Source organism: Choloepus didactylus, chromosome 17 (genome assembly GCF_015220235.1).
Source record: "Choloepus didactylus isolate mChoDid1 chromosome 17, mChoDid1.pri, whole genome shotgun sequence".
Lineage (NCBI taxonomy): Eukaryota > Metazoa > Chordata > Mammalia > Pilosa > Megalonychidae > Choloepus > Choloepus didactylus.
This window is the reverse complement of record NC_051323.1, coordinates 53,678,114-53,698,690: the sequence shown is the minus strand read 5'-3', so window position 1 is coordinate 53,698,690 and position 20,577 is coordinate 53,678,114. Positions and strand designations below refer to the sequence as shown.

The 20,577-nt window shown below is 40.3% G+C and overlaps 1 protein-coding gene across 1 annotated transcript in view; it reads left to right on the top strand.

Annotated features, from left to right (window-relative positions):
• GALM (galactose mutarotase) overlaps positions 1 to 8,164 on the top strand; it is a 63,955-nt gene extending 55,791 nt beyond the window's left edge. Inside the window, exons 5-7 of the mRNA XM_037807304.1 lie at positions 3,626 to 3,767; positions 5,280 to 5,454; positions 6,795 to 8,164. Of these exons, the coding sequence (XP_037663232.1) occupies positions 3,626 to 3,767; positions 5,280 to 5,454; positions 6,795 to 6,872 (395 nt within the window). The 3' untranslated portion in view covers positions 6,873 to 8,164. The remainder of the gene's footprint in view (positions 1 to 3,625; positions 3,768 to 5,279; positions 5,455 to 6,794) is intronic.
• Positions 8,165 to 20,577: the final 12,413 nt, after the last annotated feature.

Sequence of the window (20,577 nt, the reverse complement as noted above, 5' to 3'; positions counted from 1 at the left end):
TTCTAATTGTGTCAGGGCTTCTCTGCCATTCTTTTGGTAAAAAGATAGATTTGATATGGGAACAGGACTTTCAAACATTCCAGATCTCTATCAAGGCATGAAATCTTTCTCTTTCTATTTATATTCTTGACAGAGTTGTGGTTCCCTGTGCTTTGGAAATGAAGGGAAAACTCACTGCCTTTGAGAAACCTACCCACCTTGATTCATATCTCTTATCTCACATAAAGGATTTACACACATATTCTATGGTGAGGAAATTGGCCCATTCTCAATGATGACTTGTGGCAGATTGTAATTTTCAAAGCTGTACCAGTATGTATCACATCCCACCTTTCTCTGCCATTCTTGCTTTGCTAGCCTCTCTAGCCTCTGCTTCGTGTTATTATGTATGCTATATGGGAAAATGGCCTTTTTATTTATGCCATCTTCCTGAAGATTTCCAAACATACCATTTACCAAATACTTCCATGTAATATGTAAGGCAGCAAATAACAGCAGCTTTGTTTTACAGGGAAAAGCTGAGGCAAAGATTGATTTGTGAATAGCTCAAATCAGGTAAACAGACCTGAAATATGCCCTTGGTCTTTCCTTCAGGAAAATTCCATGGCTTTCTTTGTTTCCTCGAGTCTTCTGGCCATAGTAATACTTTAAGGGAAATAATTGTAAAAGCAATCTTAATTGACCTGGGGGCAAGTGCATTGCAACTGTTATAAAGGTTAGATTTTAATCAGGTGTGGCTTTAGGGAAGAACTAAATATTGTGAACCGTATATAAGGTTAAGAAGAAAACAATATAAATTACTACTCAGAATATGGGTTAATAAGATTCCTGATTCCCTGAGAATAGCCGCTTTTTTCTCCCAGTCTAATTACTTCATCAGGTGATACACATTGCTGCCTTTTTTTAAGTCAGGCTGAGAGGTGGCTGGTCACACAGGCTCCTGGGGACAAAGGAGCCAGGTGGATCATTGCTACTCAGGATTTAGCGTTTGGCCTTAGAGATCCAAAAAGTACCACCATCATTTCTCCTAGAAACCATCTGGGTTTAGAGGACTGACACAGAATTCATCCGAGGTGGATGGTTGTAAAGTAAGCCCTTTATGTTGTGTCTCTAGCACCACCTACAGGGAAACAAAAGCGCCTTTTTTAGAAAACCTTCCGCTGAAAGCATCAGAAACCCAAGTCAGACTATCTTAACTGAAAGCAGGTAGCAGAGAGGAAGGAGCAAAGGCAGAGGAAGAAGCTGAGAGTAGAGTCGGTACTAATAAACAGAAGATTAAGTATATTATAGCGAAGTGATTTTTTTATAGATGTGATCCCTAAAAGAAAAATATAAACCTTCTAAATTATCAGAGCGTGCACACTCACACACAAACAAAAGCAAACACAGATGATAAAAAGATTTTTTTTAAAGACCAACAAGTATAAGTTATAAACACAGAAAGCATACCGTAAAATATGATGGCAGAACTCAAAACATAAATATAAAGAACATATTTGTTTCATATTAATGACATATAACACCCCTATTAAACAGTCTCTCAGGTTGAATGACAAAGCTGATTTCAGCACAGAAACCATTCATTAACTTTCTCAGAAAAAGACACTTTATAATGATAAAGGGTGTGATTCACAAAAATGGCCATAACTAAGACCATAAAGAAAAGGCAACTCCATAAAATATAAATAATATAGCCAGTGTTTGGCTAGAAAAATTTCAATTTCCTTAAGTAATTCTTAGATTAAAAAGAAATCAAACCCCCAAGCAAGAAATATCTAGAAAATACCTAGATAATAGAAACTTCTCACCTATGATATAGCTGAGGTATTGCTCAGAAGAAAATTTTAGTTATAATTATCTTAACATTGAATTACAAAACAAAACCACAAAATCATCTTTAACCAAACTTTTGAGACAATATCTCTGTTCCCCATAAAGCACACACGCGTCTGTGTAGAATTGACTCAAAACTGCTTTTGTGTTTGGAGAGAGTATGACTACTACTGAACTTGAAATCTTTAAAGATAATAATAGTAATAATAATATTGAATTAGGGATGTAATGTAAGACATTTAAAGAAAGAATAATGAAATAAACCTAAAAGGTCACAAGAAAAAAAATTAACAAAAATAAAAGCAGAAATTAATGAATTTTAAAAGAGGGGAAAGGTAATAAAGTATATGTATTAAAAAATAAAATTAATCCAAGAGCTGCTTCATTGAGGGGGTGGGGATAAAACCAAGAAAATAGATAAAGCATTAGCTAATCTCTTGAATTTACAGAATAAGAAATGAGCATATGGAAATAACCACAAACAGATGAAATTAAAAGAATCGTAAATGATTTCTCTGTTCAACTCTTTCCAAATAAATTTGAGAATAATCTAGATGAAATGGATAATTTTCTGGGAAAAAAAAATGCGACCCCTGAAAAGAAATTTCAAATAGACAAATTGCCATAGGAAAATAGAGGAAAATATGAATGCATGTGGAATTGCCTATTGAACTACCAGGAATAAATTTCAACACCCTCCAAGAATGAAAAGAGCGTGATTTTGGAGATGTTAAAATATGAAAATAAGAGTGTCTTAAATTGATGAAACACAGTATATTGGCATGATAGGCTGTTGTTTAATGATGCTAAGTCATGTGGGTCTGTTTCCTCACCCGTTACCTGAGCAGTTTGGAGCAGCTGAACTCTGAGAACCTTCCGGTCCAGCACCTTTGGGTTCTATAACACCATGAAGGGATGGCCCTGACTGGGCAGTGGGTGTGCAATGGCTGCCAAGACAGGACCCCTCTATCCAGGTTCCTTCTGTGCTTTGCCTTTGAAGATCAGAGGGTCCCCACATCATTGTGAAGAGGCTTTGAAATGAGAAAATACACTGCACTTAGGGGGTGAGGAATCTGGCTTCGACTCAAGGAGGAGGTGGTTATTGCTTGACCAGGACTCCTCCAGAAACCACTCCTGGAGTCTGAGAGCTATTGTTCAAAGGGATGAATCTGAAATTGGCACATAGTAGAGTGGCCACATGTCCCAGTTTGCCCTGGACTGTCCCAGTTAAATCCATTTGTCCTGGGTTAGTTTTAAGAGCCCCTGCTATTATTGGATAGTGTCTACAGCCTGATTGGGGGAGGAGATTGGGACCAGGGTGGCTGCCAACATCCCTTTGGCTAATAATGGCCCCAAATGGAGTGAGAATCATTAATTAGGAACTTTTTGAGTATCTGGCTAGCCACTGCCAGTGCCTGGTTATGAATGTCCTAGAACGTTTCAGCACAAAAGTAAGAAATGCCAACCAGGTGGTTGACTCAATGGTAAAAACAGTCCTCACTCTTTACCCAACTTAGCCTTTAATGAAATTATGTTTCCTCGATTTTTATACATTTTCACACTTGAACAATTCTTAAATTGGAATTCATGCTTTAGCTACTTCATTTTGTAATTAATAGCATCCTACAATTAAGGAAATTCCATAATTCATTCTCCTTCCTAGGATCTGGGCTCCCATCTCCTTTACAAAATGAAGTGAAGGCTAAGAGGGTAGAACCGATAGGTCTTTAGATGTTGTATATAAGGATATGATTTGGGCATTTATTACTTTTTTCCTGCTACTTCCCACCAGGAGAAATTGCTCCAGTGCAAGGAACTGTATTTGACCTGAGGAAGCCAGTGGAGCTTGGAAAGCACCTGCAGGAGTTCCACATTAGTGGTTTTGACCACAATTTCTGTCTGAAGGAATCTAAAGAAAAGCATTTTTGTGCAAGGTCAGGAACATTTCATTTACTGGCTCTGTGGGGAAGAGGAGACACCATCTCCTGTTTGAAGAGCTTTTCCTCTGGCCATATCAATAGCATTTACTATGCTACAGGGGGCCAAATACTCCCATCTCATGTATTTTCAAAGCCCCCGTTCTACAGGCAAGCCTTGTGAGTCTTACCTCCCCCTCTGCCAACTTGTCTTGTTCCTGGGCCTCCTGGTTGGGATCCCCTCTTTTGCTCCCTCTCTCCCCATTTCAGCCTGTTCTTTTAGGCCCATTTCCTGTTAGAAACCCTAATTCCTCCTGACTGAAGTCAGTTCTGCTTGTTTAAACTTTCTGAGCCCTCTGTGCTTTCTCGATTGGTGATTTATGCAGCAGCTACTTCCCTGTAGAGTTGGGGGCTGCACGTCTTTCTTCTAGCACTCACCTGCTCCAGCCTTTTTGGGATAGGCGTTTGTATGCAGCCATCTCCTTCTCACTAAATTCCCAGCTCCTCAAGCCATTTCATCTTTGTAAATCACTATCTCTACCTTAATCCCAATACCATGCTTGGCACATGCCAATAATCAATAAACATTTGTTGAGTGAATGGATTTTTTAACTAAAGCAGAGAAAATGATTCAAACAGAAAGAACTTCGAAAACCTTGTCTTCCTCAGAGCCCCAGCACCAAGGCCCAGCCCACCCAGGCTGTGATCCTCCAGTAGGAGCCACTGTCCTCCTCTGTGCATCTCCCCGCTGCCTCCACCCAAGAAGGGCCTCCCTTCCAGCTTCTCTTATTCAGTCCTGGCCCTCCCCTCCCCAAGCATCTTTCCCTGAACCTTTGTGGTTGACTACACATAATGGGGAGGTTTCCACTATTTCATGTGTGCATTTTGCCTCTTGGTGAAACTGTGAGACCCAGGTGTTTCTTTATCTATATCCCTTTAACACAAACCCAGGGCTGGGCAGGTTCTCACCTCTGTAGAGGTCTGACTTAAAAAGGAAAAAAACAAAGTGAATCTAGTGGCAATCCACAGTGGGACTGTTCTAGGGAGAGATCAGACTGAAAAGCAGCCTGCTCAAGCCCCAGGGAGGAGAACAGTTTAATTTAGAAAAGTCTGTCTTCTCTTTCATAAGGTTTGGCTGGTTGTTTGCAGGCCAAGGAGAGAGCTCCAGCTCTTTATGTGAATGAATTCTAGCCCCCCTACCCACCCCTAGGACCCTAAAACTACCTCTCTCCAAGCCGCCGCCCACCATCACCAAAGTCTGGCTGGATGAGTCCACTTTGCCCTTCCCCAAAGAAGCCAAGATCAGAGTGAGAAGCTACTACTGAGGATCCTCAAAACTGCCTGCTCGTACCTCAACTATGTGGCTGCAGAAGTTCTCCCAGCATGATCGTCCTGCCTCTGTCTCCTCTATATATCTTGTCTCTACTGTGGCTGGCCCTGGGTTCCTGGCTTAAAGCTGCTTCGTAGCTTCTACCCCTCCCTGCCTGCTTTTCTGCCCTGGACTCACATGTAGTTTGCCTTTATCCCCAGAGTCCATCATGCTGGAAGCGGGAGGGTGCTGGAAGTGTACACCACCCAGCCTGGGGTCCAGTTTTACACGGGCAACTTCCTGGATGGCACGCTGAAGGGAAAGAATGGAGCAGTTTATCCGAAGCACTCCGGTTTCTGCCTCGAGACCCAGAATTGGCCCAATGCCGTCAATCAGGTAAAGCTGCAGGCCAGCTCATCAGAGTGGTGTTGTGTCCAAGGCACATGTATGCCAGAGGTCATGACACTGAAGTCATGCCACTTGGTTCTCTTCTCCAAGTAATGATAAACACAGGAAACCCTTGGCCCAGGTACTAACGTGGCATTCACATGCCACTAAAACCACAAGCTCAAATTTTGCAACTTCTAAGCCTTTGTTCAATTTAATGTTTCTGCCCATCAATATCTGGTCATTTTCTAAAACCGTATTTTTTTTTTTTTAATCTTCATTTTATTGAGATATATTCACATACCACGCAGTCATACAAAACAAATCGTACTTTTGATTGTTCACAGTACCATTACGTAGTTGTACATTCATCACCTAAATCAATCCCTGACACCTTCATTAGCACACACACAAAAATAATAAGAATAATAATTAAAGTGAAAAAGAGCAATTGAAGTAAAAAAGAACACTGGGTACCTTTGTCTGTTTGTTTGTTTGTTTCCTTCCCCTATTTTTCTACTCATCCATCCATAAACTAGACAAAGGGGAGTGTGGTCCTTATGGTTTTCCCAATCCCATTGTCACCCCTCATAGGCTACATTTTTATACAATTGTCTTCGAGATTCATGGGTTCTGGGTTGTAGTTTGATAGTTTCAGGTATCCACCACCAGCTACCCCAATTCTTTAGAATCTAAAAAGGGTTGTCTAAATTGTGTGTAAGAGTGCCCACCAGAGTGACCTCTCGGCTCCTTTTGGAATCTCTCTGCTACTGAAGCTTATTTCATTTCCTTTCACATCCCCCTTTTGGTCAAGAAGATGTTCTCCATCCCACGATGCCAGGTCTACATTCCTCCCCGGGAGTCATATTCCACGTTGCCAGGGAGATTCACTTTCCTGGGTGTCTGATCCCACGTAGTGGAGAGGGCAGTGATTTCACCTTTCAAGTTGGCTTAGCTAGAGAGAGTAAAACCGTATTTTTAAGATTTTCTATCTCATCTTCCTATTTGCTCCATCACAACCTTTTCTAGCTATTAACTAGAGTAATGGTCTTCAGAGTCCTAGCCCATGATAAGATGCTTGCACCGGAATGTAAATCAACACACTGCTTCCTTCATTGGGAAAGTCTTGTTACAACAAAGCATGCTTAGTGATGGGATTTTCATTCTGGCTCAAACTCTTCATCTCACTGCAAACCAGTAACAAATAGTTACCATACTGGCAACTAGACCACAGAGCACTGGTCTTGGGAACAGTCCAGAAGCACATCCTGAATTTCCAAATCATTAATTTTGCTACCAGTAGGGCTTGGGCTGGCAGAGGATAACTTGTGTTGTTTTCCCTTTCACAGCCCCACTTCCCTCCTGTGCTGCTGAGGCCCGGTGAGGAGTACAATCACACCACCTGGTTCAAGTTTTCTGTGGCTTAAGGAAGTGTGAAGACATGAGCTGCTCTAGGGCCAGGTTGGCAGCTTCCTTGGCAGCCTGCTTCCCATACAGAGATGAGGTGAAGATTTAGAGGCTTTAAACGTGATCCTGTGAACTGAAATCATACAAATGGTAGCTGTCATAATCATCAGTCTCAGTATTGATTCCCTAGGAGCTTTTCCGGTGATTTCCTCCAGGCCATGCTTGATGACCAGCCCTAGTCTCTGTGTAGTTCAGAGGGCAGGGGAACTCAGCCACCAATGCCATGATCTAAGCCCTGCCATTAGCCCAGCAGAGCTAGCCAGGACCCTCAGCTTTACTGGGTCCATCTCTCTACCCTGCCTTTTTTATTTTTTCCTGTTTTTCACCTTTCCTTTCTTTTATCCTACTCATTCCTTTTCTTTTTCCTCTCCTCTACCTCAAACCACCTTACCCTTGTGCAGCACTTGCGAGTTTTCAAGGGTCATGTTCATAGTGGCAAATGGAGTCCTCTGCCTCTATATAAGGCAGTAGAGATTGAGTGATGAGGGAGCTGAGGCCTAGAGAAGTGACGTGACCCACCCACAGTTTTCGCCAGGACTTGAGCTCAGACCATATGAATTCAAGTTCCCCTCTTTACCTGCTTTTCTACCTTGGTCTGCCAGAGCATTCCCAGGTCACTGATGGCCAAAGAGGGGTCTGACCCCTGCTCTAATTGTCAGAACTAGCTTTCTCACTTTTATGAGAAGCCATGGAATTTAACTGTCTCGTAGCTCAGGAAGAATTTGTAATTTATGTTCTCTGCCTTTGGAGTAAACTACAAAAGCCAGCCAAGCCATGGGAATAAAGCAAGCTATTGGAGACAGGAGATGTGTTAGTGTCAGGAATGTATTTTGCCTTCTGAAACTCAGTGAGGATTACACACTACATGGGAAGTACATGTGTTGTTATGTAGACATGGCTGGGGCCTCCCTCCTTTCCTGAATAATCAAATCATTGGTGAGTGCTTTGGGTTGGTGATTTTTAAAGAAATATGTTTTATATTTTTATATACTAGCAATCAGTTCAAATAAAACCAAAATCTGTACCTTCTGAAGACTCCAGTTCCTGCACTCATCTTTTTAAATCCATCAGCCATGGACCTTTAGGAAATGGATAAAGTATATGGTGTGTTCTGGATTCTACTGTGCTTTCCAATATGAGCCCTGGCATATTCCTAGAGGAAAGAGCTACCTAAAGGGAAGTCCCCTCAGCTTATCATAACTTCCTCTTTCTTAGCAACAATAATAAACCAAAGATATTGTTTACTTTTTAATTCATTTCAGCTTGGATTTTCTGTTTATATAGTATTCTGCTGGATCTTTTAAGGGATTCAAACGAGTACTGTCCAAGAGGTAGTACCTTCCTTTGGGGATCTCAGTCTCTCTGGGGGAGACAAGACTGATAAACATTTAACAGGTAGATGATGTAGAATTGGCACCACGATAGAGCTTGGACCCTACACACTAACTTTGGCCCTGCCATTTACTACCTGGGAACCTTGGCGAACAACTGGAACTTGAGTTCCCACTTACTGCCATTTACTCATCAGAACCTGAGCTCACTTGGCCTCAGTTTTGTCACCTGTAAGACAAAGAGGTTGGACTTTAATTATCTGGAAGATGAGTAAAGGTCTGCAAGGATAAAACTAAAGTTGGACCACTAGTCAAGTGCTTTTTTTCCCTGGGCCCTCCCTGTGGTTGGGATGAAGGGTCTGAAAGAGTAGACAAGTGCTCCAGCCGGCCAGAGTTGCATCCTGATTGCCTGGTGCTGAAATCCTGCTTCTCTTCCCTGCCAGGCATGAGCAGGCAGTGGAGGCCTAACCACACCAGTGGGAAAAGCCCTATAGATTGTACTTCTATTACATATCCTTCTTCTGGGATCCCCTAGATAATTGAATTCTGCTACTACCTCACCAGGATTCTCCATTAATGGCTCATGCCCACTTCATTACAATGACTGCCAGTTTTTTGAATGAATTATTTCATTTGACCCTGTATTGTAGGTAGAGAAGTCCTCATTAAAAAGAAGATCTAGAACTGACTGGAGAAAGTAACACTGCCGGAGTAGGAGATCTAGAGCACAACCCCATAGCCAGTGTATGTTCCAGTGCACCAACTCAAAAGTCTCCAGGTTTTCCTTTCAGAGAGGAAAATATCTAATGTTGATAACCTATAGTTTGATATGGGGAGAATTTTTACTCAATCATCATTGGTAGCAAAGTAAATTAACACAACTTTTTGGGAAGGACATGTGACTGTCAAAATTGGCATGCTTGCAAAATCCATGACCTAGCACCTTCATGTACAGAAATCTGTTCTATAGAAACAATAACATAAATATAAAAGACAAGCATTCAAACAAGGGTATTCATTGCAACCTAATTTCTAATGATGAAAAATGGTAAACTACCTGTGCTGGTTTGAATCTGTTATGTACCCCATAAAAAGCCATGTTCTTTAATGCAGTCTTATGGGGGCAGACCTATTGTGGGTGGGATCTTTTGATTAGGTTGTTTCCATGGAGATGTGACTCACCCAATAGTGACCCCGCCCATTCAAGGTGGGTCTTTTTACTGAAGTCCTTAAGAGAGCTCACAGAGACAGAAACTTGGAGAAGCTGAGAGAAACACTTTGGAGAAAAGATAAGAGATGTAATCCAGAGTTTGCCTCCGGGAGAAAGCAAGGAGGACCCACGAGAGCCAACACAGACCCAGATGTTTGGAGATGCTAAGCTAAGAGATGAAGCTCAGTGTTTGCCCTGCAGAAGCTAAGTAAGAACCCACAGATGCTTAAAGAGAAAGCCACTGACTGGAATCAGAAGCTGAAAGCAACATAACCCAGGAGCAAAGGACCAGCGGATACCAGCCACATGCCTTCCCAGGTGACAGAGGTGTTCCAGATGCCATCGGCCTTTCTTCAGTGAAGGTATCCTCTTGTTGAACCTTAGTTTGGATGCTTTTATCACCTTAGAACTGTAAATTTGTGAATAATAAATCCACTCTATAAAAGCCAATCTATTTATGTCATTTTGCATAACGGCAGCTTTAGCAAAGAAGAACACTACTTAATGCCATTGTATTAGTTTCTCAGTTGCTAAAACAAATTCCAAACAGTGGGTGGGCTTAACAGAAATTTATTGGCTCACAGTTTCAGAGGCTAGAAGGCTTGCTTCCTCTTGGAGCTGGAATATTCTGGCTGGCAGTCTATCTTTGGGGTACCCTGGCTTGTCCATCACATGACAATGCACATGGAAGCATCTTCTCCTTTATCTTCTGTGTTCCACTAACTCCCAGCATCTAGCTGCTCCTCATGACTTCTCTCTCTGTGGCCTTCTCTGTAAGGCCTCCAGCAGTAGGATTAAGCCCCATCCTGATTCAGTTGGATCACCACCTTAACTGAAGTAACCTTATCAAAGGGTCCTATTTACAATGAGTTCACACCCCCAGGAATGGATTAAGATTAGGAACATATTTTTCTGGGGTACTTACTTAAAACCAAGCTACCACAGCCATCACCAAAGGAACGGGCAGAAGATAATCCATACAATGGAATACTATGTGGCCGTTAAAAAGAATGAGGTCAAATAATACGTACAGTATCCTGCCTTTGTAAAAAAAACAAAACAAAACACATGCATATAGTTGTAAAGCCTGGAAGGGCTCACCAAATTATTAACAAGGGTGACTTGTAGGAAATAGAATTTGGAAGGGAAAGGAGGACTTTCACTTTTTACTTTCTTAGCATTGTTTGAATTGTCAAAGACAGACACCTTTCTTTTGTAATTTCAAACTTATAGAAAAGTTGCAAGAATAGTACAGAAAACTCTCATGTGCCCTTCACTCAAAGATCTCATTCAAATTTCCCCACCTGTCTCCATGATCACCTTCCTAGCAGAAGCATCCCATCCAGGATCACAAATTGTACTCCGTCTCTTCAGTCTCCTTCAGTCTGGCACAACTCCTCAGGCCTCCCTTGACCCCTGTGAGGTTAACATTTTCAAGAGTTGCAAGAAAGTAATTTTGCAGTATGTCCCTCCATTGGGGCTTTTGCTGGTTTGGATGTATTATGTCCCCAAAAACACCATTATCTTTGATGCAGTCTTGTGTGGGCAGGAAATGTATTGGTGTTGATTGGGTTGGAGACATTTGGATGTTTCCATGGAGATGTGATCACTCAACTGTGGGTGAGATCTTTCATTGGATACTTTCTTTGGAGGTGTGGCCCCATCCATTCAGTATGGGCCTTGATTAATTTACTGGAGCACTATATAGGCTCAGACAGAAGGAGCGAGCTTGCTATGGCCAAGAGGGACATTTTGAAGAACGCACAGGAGCTGAGAGAGGAGCTGCAGATGAAAGACAGTTTGAAGATGGCCACTGAAAGCAGACTCTTGCTCCGGAGAAGCGAAGAGAGGACAAATACCCCACGAGCAACTAAGAGTGACATTTTTGAGGAACTGCAGCCTAGAGAGGAACGTCCTGGGAGAAAGCCATCTTGAAACCAGAACTCTGGAGCAGACACCAGCCACGTGCCTTCCCAGCTAACAGAGGTTTTCTGGAAGTCATTGGCCATTCTTCAGTGAAGGTACCCCCTTACCTTGGACACTTTATGGCCTTAAGACTGTAACTTTGTAACCAAATAAACCCCCTTTATAAAAGCCAATCCATCTCTGGCATTTTGCATTCCGGCAGCATTAGCAAACTAGAACAGGGCTTGTCTGATTTCCTCATGGTTAGATTCCTGTCCTATATTTTTAGCAGGAATATCACAGTAATGATGCTCTGCTCTTGGCACTGTACCCATCAGGAGATGTGCATGATCAGCTTGTCCCATCACTTTATTCACTGGAGTAAGGTGCTGTCTGCCAGGTATCTTCACTCTAAAGTCACAAACGTATTCATTAACCAAGGGGGCTCAGAGGTGAAATATGAAGCTGACTGCAACCAATCTACCTGTTTGGGTGCTATGACTGAATTGTTCAATGCAAGGTTATAATCGTTTAGATACCAGAAATCATCAGAAAACCCTAAAGAAGAAAGAAAATGTTGTTTTACACAAGGAAACCTAACAACTAGAAATCAGTTCTCATTTGAAGGGCCTCCAGGTTTAAGAACACATTATCACCTAAGTACTTTGTTTTCTTCAATTCTAAAAAAGAATGGCTTTTATAATAAGCCAAGTCTATAGTAATCCACGTAAGGATATTCACGTTTAGGGCAGATGAAAGAAGTTGTTGGTGTTTTAATTAATTGTGCTTATGAAAGATAGTAAGAAAGACTAAGTTTGCAAATCATAAATCTGATAAAAATAAAAATGGGTTTAGAGAAATCAACCTTTTGTGGTAGCAACCAATTTATCTTTTTTTATAAAATACATGCAGAGAAGAGAACTTTGATTTAAGACCTAAATAGTTGTGAGACAGAATGTGACATCATGCGAGCATAACTGTGGTACTTTATGATTTTATGATAAAATCACTGAAGCCCTCAGCAGAGAAAAAACTTTACAGTCTAAAAATTGGACCTTTTTAGTTCACAGAAGATGGTGAAAACAAAAATGGTAGTTGTGTCGGTTTGAATATATTATGTCCCCCAAAAGCCATGTTCTTTAATGCAATCCTGTTAGGGCAGACATTAATCTTTTGATTGTTTCCATGGAGATATATGACTCAGTCAACTGTGGGCAAGACCTTTGATTAAATTATTTCCATGGAGATATGGGCCCCTATGAGAATCCCCTATATGGAATCATATAAGAAAGCTCACAGACAGAGGAGCTCAGAGCAGCTGAGAGAGACATTTGGAGAGATGGTTGGAGATGTTTGGAGATGCTAGCCCAGACAACATTTTGGAGAAAGCCATTATGAAACCAGAAACCCAGAGCAAAGGATCAGCAGATGCCAGCCATGTGCCTTCCCAGCTCACAGAGGTTTTCTGGACGTCATCGGCCATTCTTCAGTGAAGGTATCCTCTTGATGCCTTAATTTGGACATTTTCATGGCCTTCACACTATAAATTTGTAACCTATTAAACCCCCTTTATAAAAGCCAATCCATTTCTGGTATTTTGCATAACAGCAGCATTAGCAAATTGGAACAGTAGTCAATATGAAAAACACCATATAACTACAGAATTATTAGTCCTATTGAGAAGGCAAATATCCACTAAAAGGGACACCCCCCATCCCAACCCCCACCACCCCTAACCCCAAACACACACTTATCCTTCTGAGTCCTCATTCTTCACAGGTGAGTATATTATAGACTTCAGGCCAATAATCTAATGCTTGTCTCAAACTCATAAGACCTAAGTTCTTTCATTAGTTCTGAGATTTTCATTTTCCCACTACCCACGTGCTTGCCTAACAAGGTAAAACATAATAATAAAAAAAAAAATTGCACAAACTGCTGTAAAAACTAAGATGGCATGCTGTGGAGGTTGAACTGTTGTGATCATTAACTAAATAATAGATAATAAAGGAGGTTAGTGTCAATGCAAAATGGATAGTTTACAAAAAGTAGAACGTGAGAAAATAAAGGGCTACCAGCTGAGGACAAGAGGAAGCACAGTATATACCCTGGTCCCTTGCCAGATCCCATTATTAGTCCTTAACAATTAGATCACCAATTTGCTATGGGCTGTTTGGCCAGTTTTGACAGTTCAGTCCTTTTCCAACTCAGGCCATTTATTTTCTCCCCACTAAGTCCCAACTTCTCCTCCAGTTCTGTTATCCACATCATACTTAAAGTCTTAGATACTTTGCACAGCACTTCCAACTGTAGCTGTATGAGGAGATCAGCAAATTCAGGAACATGGACCCATCAATACAGTTGAGAGCTAACTTCTCACCTGAAACAGTGGAGTCCAGAAAGCAAAGGAATAGCATAGTCAAGGTGCCTAAAAACCAAAAATTCTGTATTACCCAAAACTATCCTTCAAAAATAAACTGAAGTAAAAGTATTCCCAGATAGACAAGGACTAAAGAATTCACTGCTAGCAGACCTGCCTTGAAAGAAAATTAAATCAGTTGGTAACTTGAACCTACAGAAAAAGGTGAACATCAGAAATGGTAAATACGTGGGTTATTAAAAAATTTACTCTGAAAATATATAACATCGTTGAGTTTAAAACACAGATGTAATGTATGTGACAATAATAGCACAAAGGAGGGAAAAGGAAAAGGAAATATATTGGAGCTAATTTCTGTATTTTATTGAAATATTAATCTCAAGTAAACTGATGAATTAGAATGCATATTGAAATCCCCAGAGCAATCACTAAGAAAAAATTATTTGTATAGTAAAAAAAAAAAAAATCAAGTCATTAAAGTGCTATACTAACAAATATTTAATACAAAAGGCAGTGAAGGAGGAAGAGGACAAAAGACAGGATAGATATAGAAAACAAATAAAATGGCAAATACAAATCCAACGATAATGGTAGTTCCACAAAATGTGAATAGTTTAAAGATTCCAATTAAAAGGCAGTGTTGTCAGATTGAATTATAAAGCAAGATCCAAGCAAACAAGATGCTGTCTTGAGAGACTAACCTTAGATTCAAAGACATGAATAGGTTGAAAGTAAAAGGATGGAAAAGTTATACCATATACAAACAGTAACCAAAAGAGCTGGAGTGGCTTCATTAATATCAGGCAAAACAGACTTTAAGACAAGAACTATTATTAGTGACAGATGTTTCAAAGTGGTAAAAGGGTCAATGCATCAGAAGAAATTCTAATTACAAATATATATGCACCTAATAGGGCCTCAGATGTTTTGAAGCAATAATTGTGGCCAGAGGTCATGCCTAGAGTTGCCTTAATGTTGGACATAACCCAAGAGTTCTGATAAATACCACTTCAACTTTCCTCAATAAAATAAAACATTTTTTTTTCTGATGAGTATTTCTTTGAGCACAGTGCCTCCTGCTGGTACTGATATAAATCAAAACAGTTTTTACTCCCTTCATACGAAAGGTTCTGTTCCAGCATGGGTCATTTAGTGAGAGGACCAAAAAAACCCAGGGAGCCCAAGGATAGAGTACTACCCTCCTTTGAATCACATGTGAGTGCTGCTAAATTTCTTATTATGAGGATAAGCTCAGCCAATCTGCCCATAACTAGTGAACTAGGAGCTGGCTAACACTAGCCCCTAAAGCAGTGGTTTTTAATCCTGCCTGCATACTAGATTCACCAGGAGAGATTTTTAGCATATTAATGCCCAGGCTTCACACTCAATGATTTTATTTCATTCGACTAAAGTGGAACCCAAGCATTATGTTTTTAAACCTAGTCGGTGGTTCCAAATGGCAATGAGAACCACTGCCCTAGAGTAAGCTCTCCCCACCATTGTGTCATAAGTTTACACTCACCAATACTATAATAGGCACATAAATGTGTTTAACTAGGATTTGTCTCCTAGAGTCATGAAGTTCTTTGTCAGAGAAGCAATCTAATCTTCCCAGGCCAGAAGTATGGCCCTGCCGACCCTACCAATAATCCTGGCATCTAGATCTCCAGAGATAATGACTACAAAGATATGAAGAGGAAGACAAATGTCTCAACCAGGGGCTGTTAAGCACTTTCTGTAAAGGGACAGAGTAAATATTTTAGGCTTTGTGGGGTATACAGTCTCGGTCCTTATTCTGCAACTGGAGCAACAAGAGGAGTCCTTAGACAGTAGGTAACAAATGAGCATGGCTGTGTTCCAATAAAACTTCATGAATACTGCATGTGAATCTAAAATAATTTTGATGTTTCATGAAATATTTTTTTTAACAACTTAAAAATACAAAAACCACTCTTAACTCATTAACTGTTAAGAGAACAACAGGCCAGATTTGGCCTGTGGGCCAGTTTGCTGATTCCTGGTCTGTAACTGGCTGCACCTGAAATACAAATATTAACGCCTAATAGACCCATCTTTTCAGGCAAAGGAAGCAGTATGTTCTTGTAGGCATCTCGCAACTAGTCATGATCTTCCTATAATGACTTGCATAAATTGGCCTACCTACCTTCATCTATGCCATTTTTTCTTTCTTTCTTTCGTTTTTCTTGCCGAGTTGAGTAGTTATAAGACATATTTTCTTTACAGCCATGTTTTCTATCTGGCCTGAAACCTTGGAAGTGAAAGAATTCATTTTCTAGAATTTAGATTTCTTGAAGACATAAAAACAGATTGAGGCCTTTGTATTGGATCCCATCCATGCATTATTAAGCCTTAGTCAGCAAAGCACAATCCAGTGACTATGGAGATATTCATATGAAAAGCAAGCTGCTAGTCCAATGGATGAACCAGCCTGACTCACCTGGGCTCACCAGCTCTTGGTAGTAGGTGAGTCTGCATCCTTTCTGCAGAAAATTTTCCACACACAATCTCTCCACACCCTTTCTGAGAACTCTCAAAGCAGTAAAACTCACTGTTAACCCACATGAGGAAACAGAAGGGCAGCCCAAGGATTAAAGTCCTTTGCAGGCAGATTCAGACAGGAGTTAAGTCTTACAGTGAGCTAAATGGAGAATGTGGCCTTTTAATGGAAATGGTGATCATAAGGATCTCACAGAAGAGAGGAGGTTCCAATTTTATATGCTTGGTTTAGTAAATGAGATTAGAATTCACTCACTCATTTTTCATTCATCAAATATTGAAGTGTTCAATACATGCCAGGTGATCAGGAAACTGAACAAGGACTGGTTACTGCTGTCACAATTTGTTTTGTGACAGAATATACGCAGAGAAGTACACAGGCAATCACAGTGTAAACAGAGGGGTCTCAAAATGGAAGTTCAGTGTGCTGAAAGCAAGGGTACTTAAACCAGACTTTGGAACATGTGGAAGTTTTCCAGAGTGGGGGTGGGGTGGGCATTTTTTTAATCAGAAAAGGCTTACCTTAGGAAGGTAAATGAGCAATATGAAGAGTCTGACAAATTGTGCCCATTTTTGGAGAGAAAAGAACTTGAGAGCTAGATTGGTAACAGACCAAAAAAAGGCATGAACTAAAAATTCATTTTTAAAAACCAGTAATTCACAGAAAAAAATAAAATGACTCAAGCTTATGAAGATTTTCTTATAAGAGGAATATATGTGGAAATTATGCTGAGGTTCCTCAGTAAATTAAACATAGAATTGGTATATGACCCATCAATTCCACTCCTAGGGATACACCAGTTGAACTGAAACAAGTGATCCAACAAAAACTTGTACACCAATGTTCACAGCAGCTCTACTCACTGTAACTAAAAGGTGGAAACAACCCAAATGTCCATCAACTGATGAATGGATAAATAAAATGTGGTATATTCACACAGTGGATATTATTCAGCCCTAAGTAGGAATAAGTACTAACATATACCGCAATATGGATGAACCTTGAAAACGTGCCAAGTGAAAGAAGTCAGACTCCATTTTTGTGACATCTCTAGAATAGGTGAATCCATAGAGGCAGAACACAGATAGGTGGTTTCCACGGGATAGATAAGGGAAAGAGGGAATGGGGAGTGACTGGCTGAATGGGTACAGAGTTTGTTTGGGATGATTAAAGTTTTGAAACTAGATAATGGTGATGGTTGCAAAATATTGTAAATGGACTTGATGCCACTAAATTGTACACTTCAAGATGCCTAAAATGGTAAATTTTGTCTTTTCCCACAATTTAAATAAATTTAAAAAAAACAAAACCAAGCTGAGACACCATTTTTAAGTGGTAAGAAGCAATAAGTTTGATAGCCCACCATGTAGGCAGTGGTGCATGGAAATAGGCATTCATACATTGCCACCAGGGAAAACTACAATACTTAGCAAAAATATAAATGCCCATTCCCTTCGGCCCAGCAGTTCAACTCCTAGGAGTTTACTCTAGCTATGCCTGCTCAGGTGTGCAGTGATGTATTGTAGGTCATTCACTGCAACACTGTAATAGCAATTAGAAATAACCTTCAAATCCATCAATAGCCGACTGGTTCAATTTGCTACTCCTTTGACCAAAAATCCTGCAAGGAAAGTGGGCCCTTTCCAAGCCCTAGATCCTTTCAGATATGAATCCTACATCCCCCTCCCCTCCTGTGCCATCTCTCACCACTCGCCCCTTTGTTTACTTCACATTGGCCTCCTTGCTCTCCTACAACCCAAGTCACTTTCAGGCCTTTGCATTTACTGCACCCTCTGCGTGGAATGCTCTTTCCCATAAGTCAATGAGGCTCAACACAACTTCCTTAATTAAGGTCTTGCCTGTCACTCAAGGTCTTCCTAGACCACCTTTTTTTTTTTTTAGGTGAAAGTATTTTTTTTTAAATCTTTTTATTGAGATATATTCACATACCATGCAGTCATACAAAATAAATCGTACATTCGATTGTTCACAGTACCATTACATAGTTGTACCTTCACCTAAATCAATCCCTGACACCTTCATTAGCACACACACAAAAATAACAATAATAATAATTAAAGTGAAAAAGAGCAATTGAAGTAAAAAAGAACACTGGGTACCTTTGTCTGTTTGTTTGTTTCCTTCCCCTATTTTTCTACTCATCCATCCATAAACTAGACAAAGTGAAATGTGGTCCTTATGGCTTTCCCAATACCATTATCACCCTCATAAACTACATTTTTATACAATTGTCTTCGAGATTCATGGGTTCTGGGTTGTAGTTTGATAGTTTCAGGTATCCACCACCAGCTACCCCAATTCTTTAGATCCTAAAAAGGGTTGTCTAAATTGTGCGTAAGAGTGCCCACCAGAGTGACCTCTCGGCTCCTTTTGGAATCTCTCTACCACTGAAGCTTATTTCATTTCCTTTCACATCCCCCTTTTGGTCAAGAAGATGTTCTCCGTCCCACAATGCCGGGTCTACATTCCTCCCCGGGAGTCATATTCCACGTTGCCAGGGAGATTCACTCCCCTGGGTGTCTGATCCCACGTAGGGGGGAGGACAGTGATTTCACCTTTCAAGTTGGCTTAGCTAGAGAGAGAGGGCCACATCTGAGCAACAAAGAGGCCTAGACCACCTTTTGTAAGAGCAATCATCCCTTTATTATTATTCTCCGTATTAATTACCCACCTGGTATTTGTTCATTTGTCTCTTCAGAACTTAAGGTCCATGAAGACAAGGAATGTGTTCATTTCTGTATCCCAAGGCTTGTTAAGTTCCTGGTACATTGAAGCTCAAGAAGTTAACTGAATAAATTATGCAACACACAGCCAACTAAATAGCATGCAACAGAAAAAGAGAAAGCTTTATCTGAAAAGATCTCCAAGATATTAAATGAGAAAAGCAAGATGCCTGCATACAATATGCTCCCTTGTGTGTTAGGAAAAGAGAAAACATCCATGTACATTTGCTTACATAGGGATTGACTATCCAGCAGGCTAGCTGTTAATAATGGTTGTCTCCTAGGAGAGTTAATCAGTTCTACACAGTATGTAAAAATAATGTACATTTTCCTATTTTCATTGTACTGAAATTGTTTTCATTGGAAGTGTTTTTGACTATGTGTATCATTAAGAAAAGAATTGATTTGTCAATCAATCTTGTTGCACAGGTCAAATTCTAATTACAGTTTTTGCCCTTGAGTTTCTCAAGATCAAATCTGAATCTAAATTTTATTGACACAATCTATTAAATTTGGTCAAAAAAAAAAGGGAAAGCCTTCTCACTGTATACACCTTGATTATATCACTAATTAAAAAAACAAGTACTAGGGACCTGGGGATAAAGGAAAAGGCACTCAATTTGAGAAGTGGTCCTGAGGGCTTATCTACTGCATTCCACATGCTCCCTCTACCCAGCATCTCTTCCACCAAGTGAAAACAGCCAGTTGTCAACACTGGTATAATCACGAATGGGTAGCCCACGGGGGCTCTATTTTGTTACTATGTTTTCTGATTTTCCCATAATGTGGAGCTCATTTTTAAGTTGTAAGGAGCTTTTTTCATTAAAAGCAAGGGCTTTATCAAAAACAACAGGTAGGATTCAAGCTTTAGGTTCATCTCCCCCCTACAAGCTTAATGAACCTATTTAAGATACACCTTCTGAGCCAGTTTCCTCTATGAAATGGGTAACACAGTACTTCTTTGTTGTGGGGATTAAATACTATATTGAAATTTTTATGGAAAAATTGAGCTTTGAGGGATTTTTGACTTAGCCTTCTACAGACATGGTCAAGGCAATCAGTTCTCTCTGGAAGCTTTCAAACTGCCAACAGTGCTATTTTTTTCTCTTCATTTAAGACTATTCTGGATTTACCCTTAGTATTTTTATCATACTGTCATAGCATAGCTCACACTCATACCACTCTACACTTAATCTAAAATCAGCCCCATCTAGCACTTGTTTTACCTTACTGCGTCATCTCTTAACACCTACATAATTGTGTATTCATCTTCTCAGTAATGTAGCCCTCCCTCCAAAAGGCTCCAAGCAGTATTATGCTAGGATTCAGATGAGGAAAACTCCTTTGTTGTTCTTCACTTTGGCAACTCTTTCCCAACTTGTCAGTTTTGTAGTTTCCAGTTCCTATTTGCTTAATATATTGGAAAAACACCATGTTCCTCCTTTACCCTTTAAGATTCACTTAAACAAACTTCAAATTGTTGGATTTCAGTCCCCTCAGTAGACTTCATCTTTGTTTTCTGAAGAGAACACAGCAAGAGTAGAACCACTCGAAAGATGGAAGCAACCCAGGAGTCC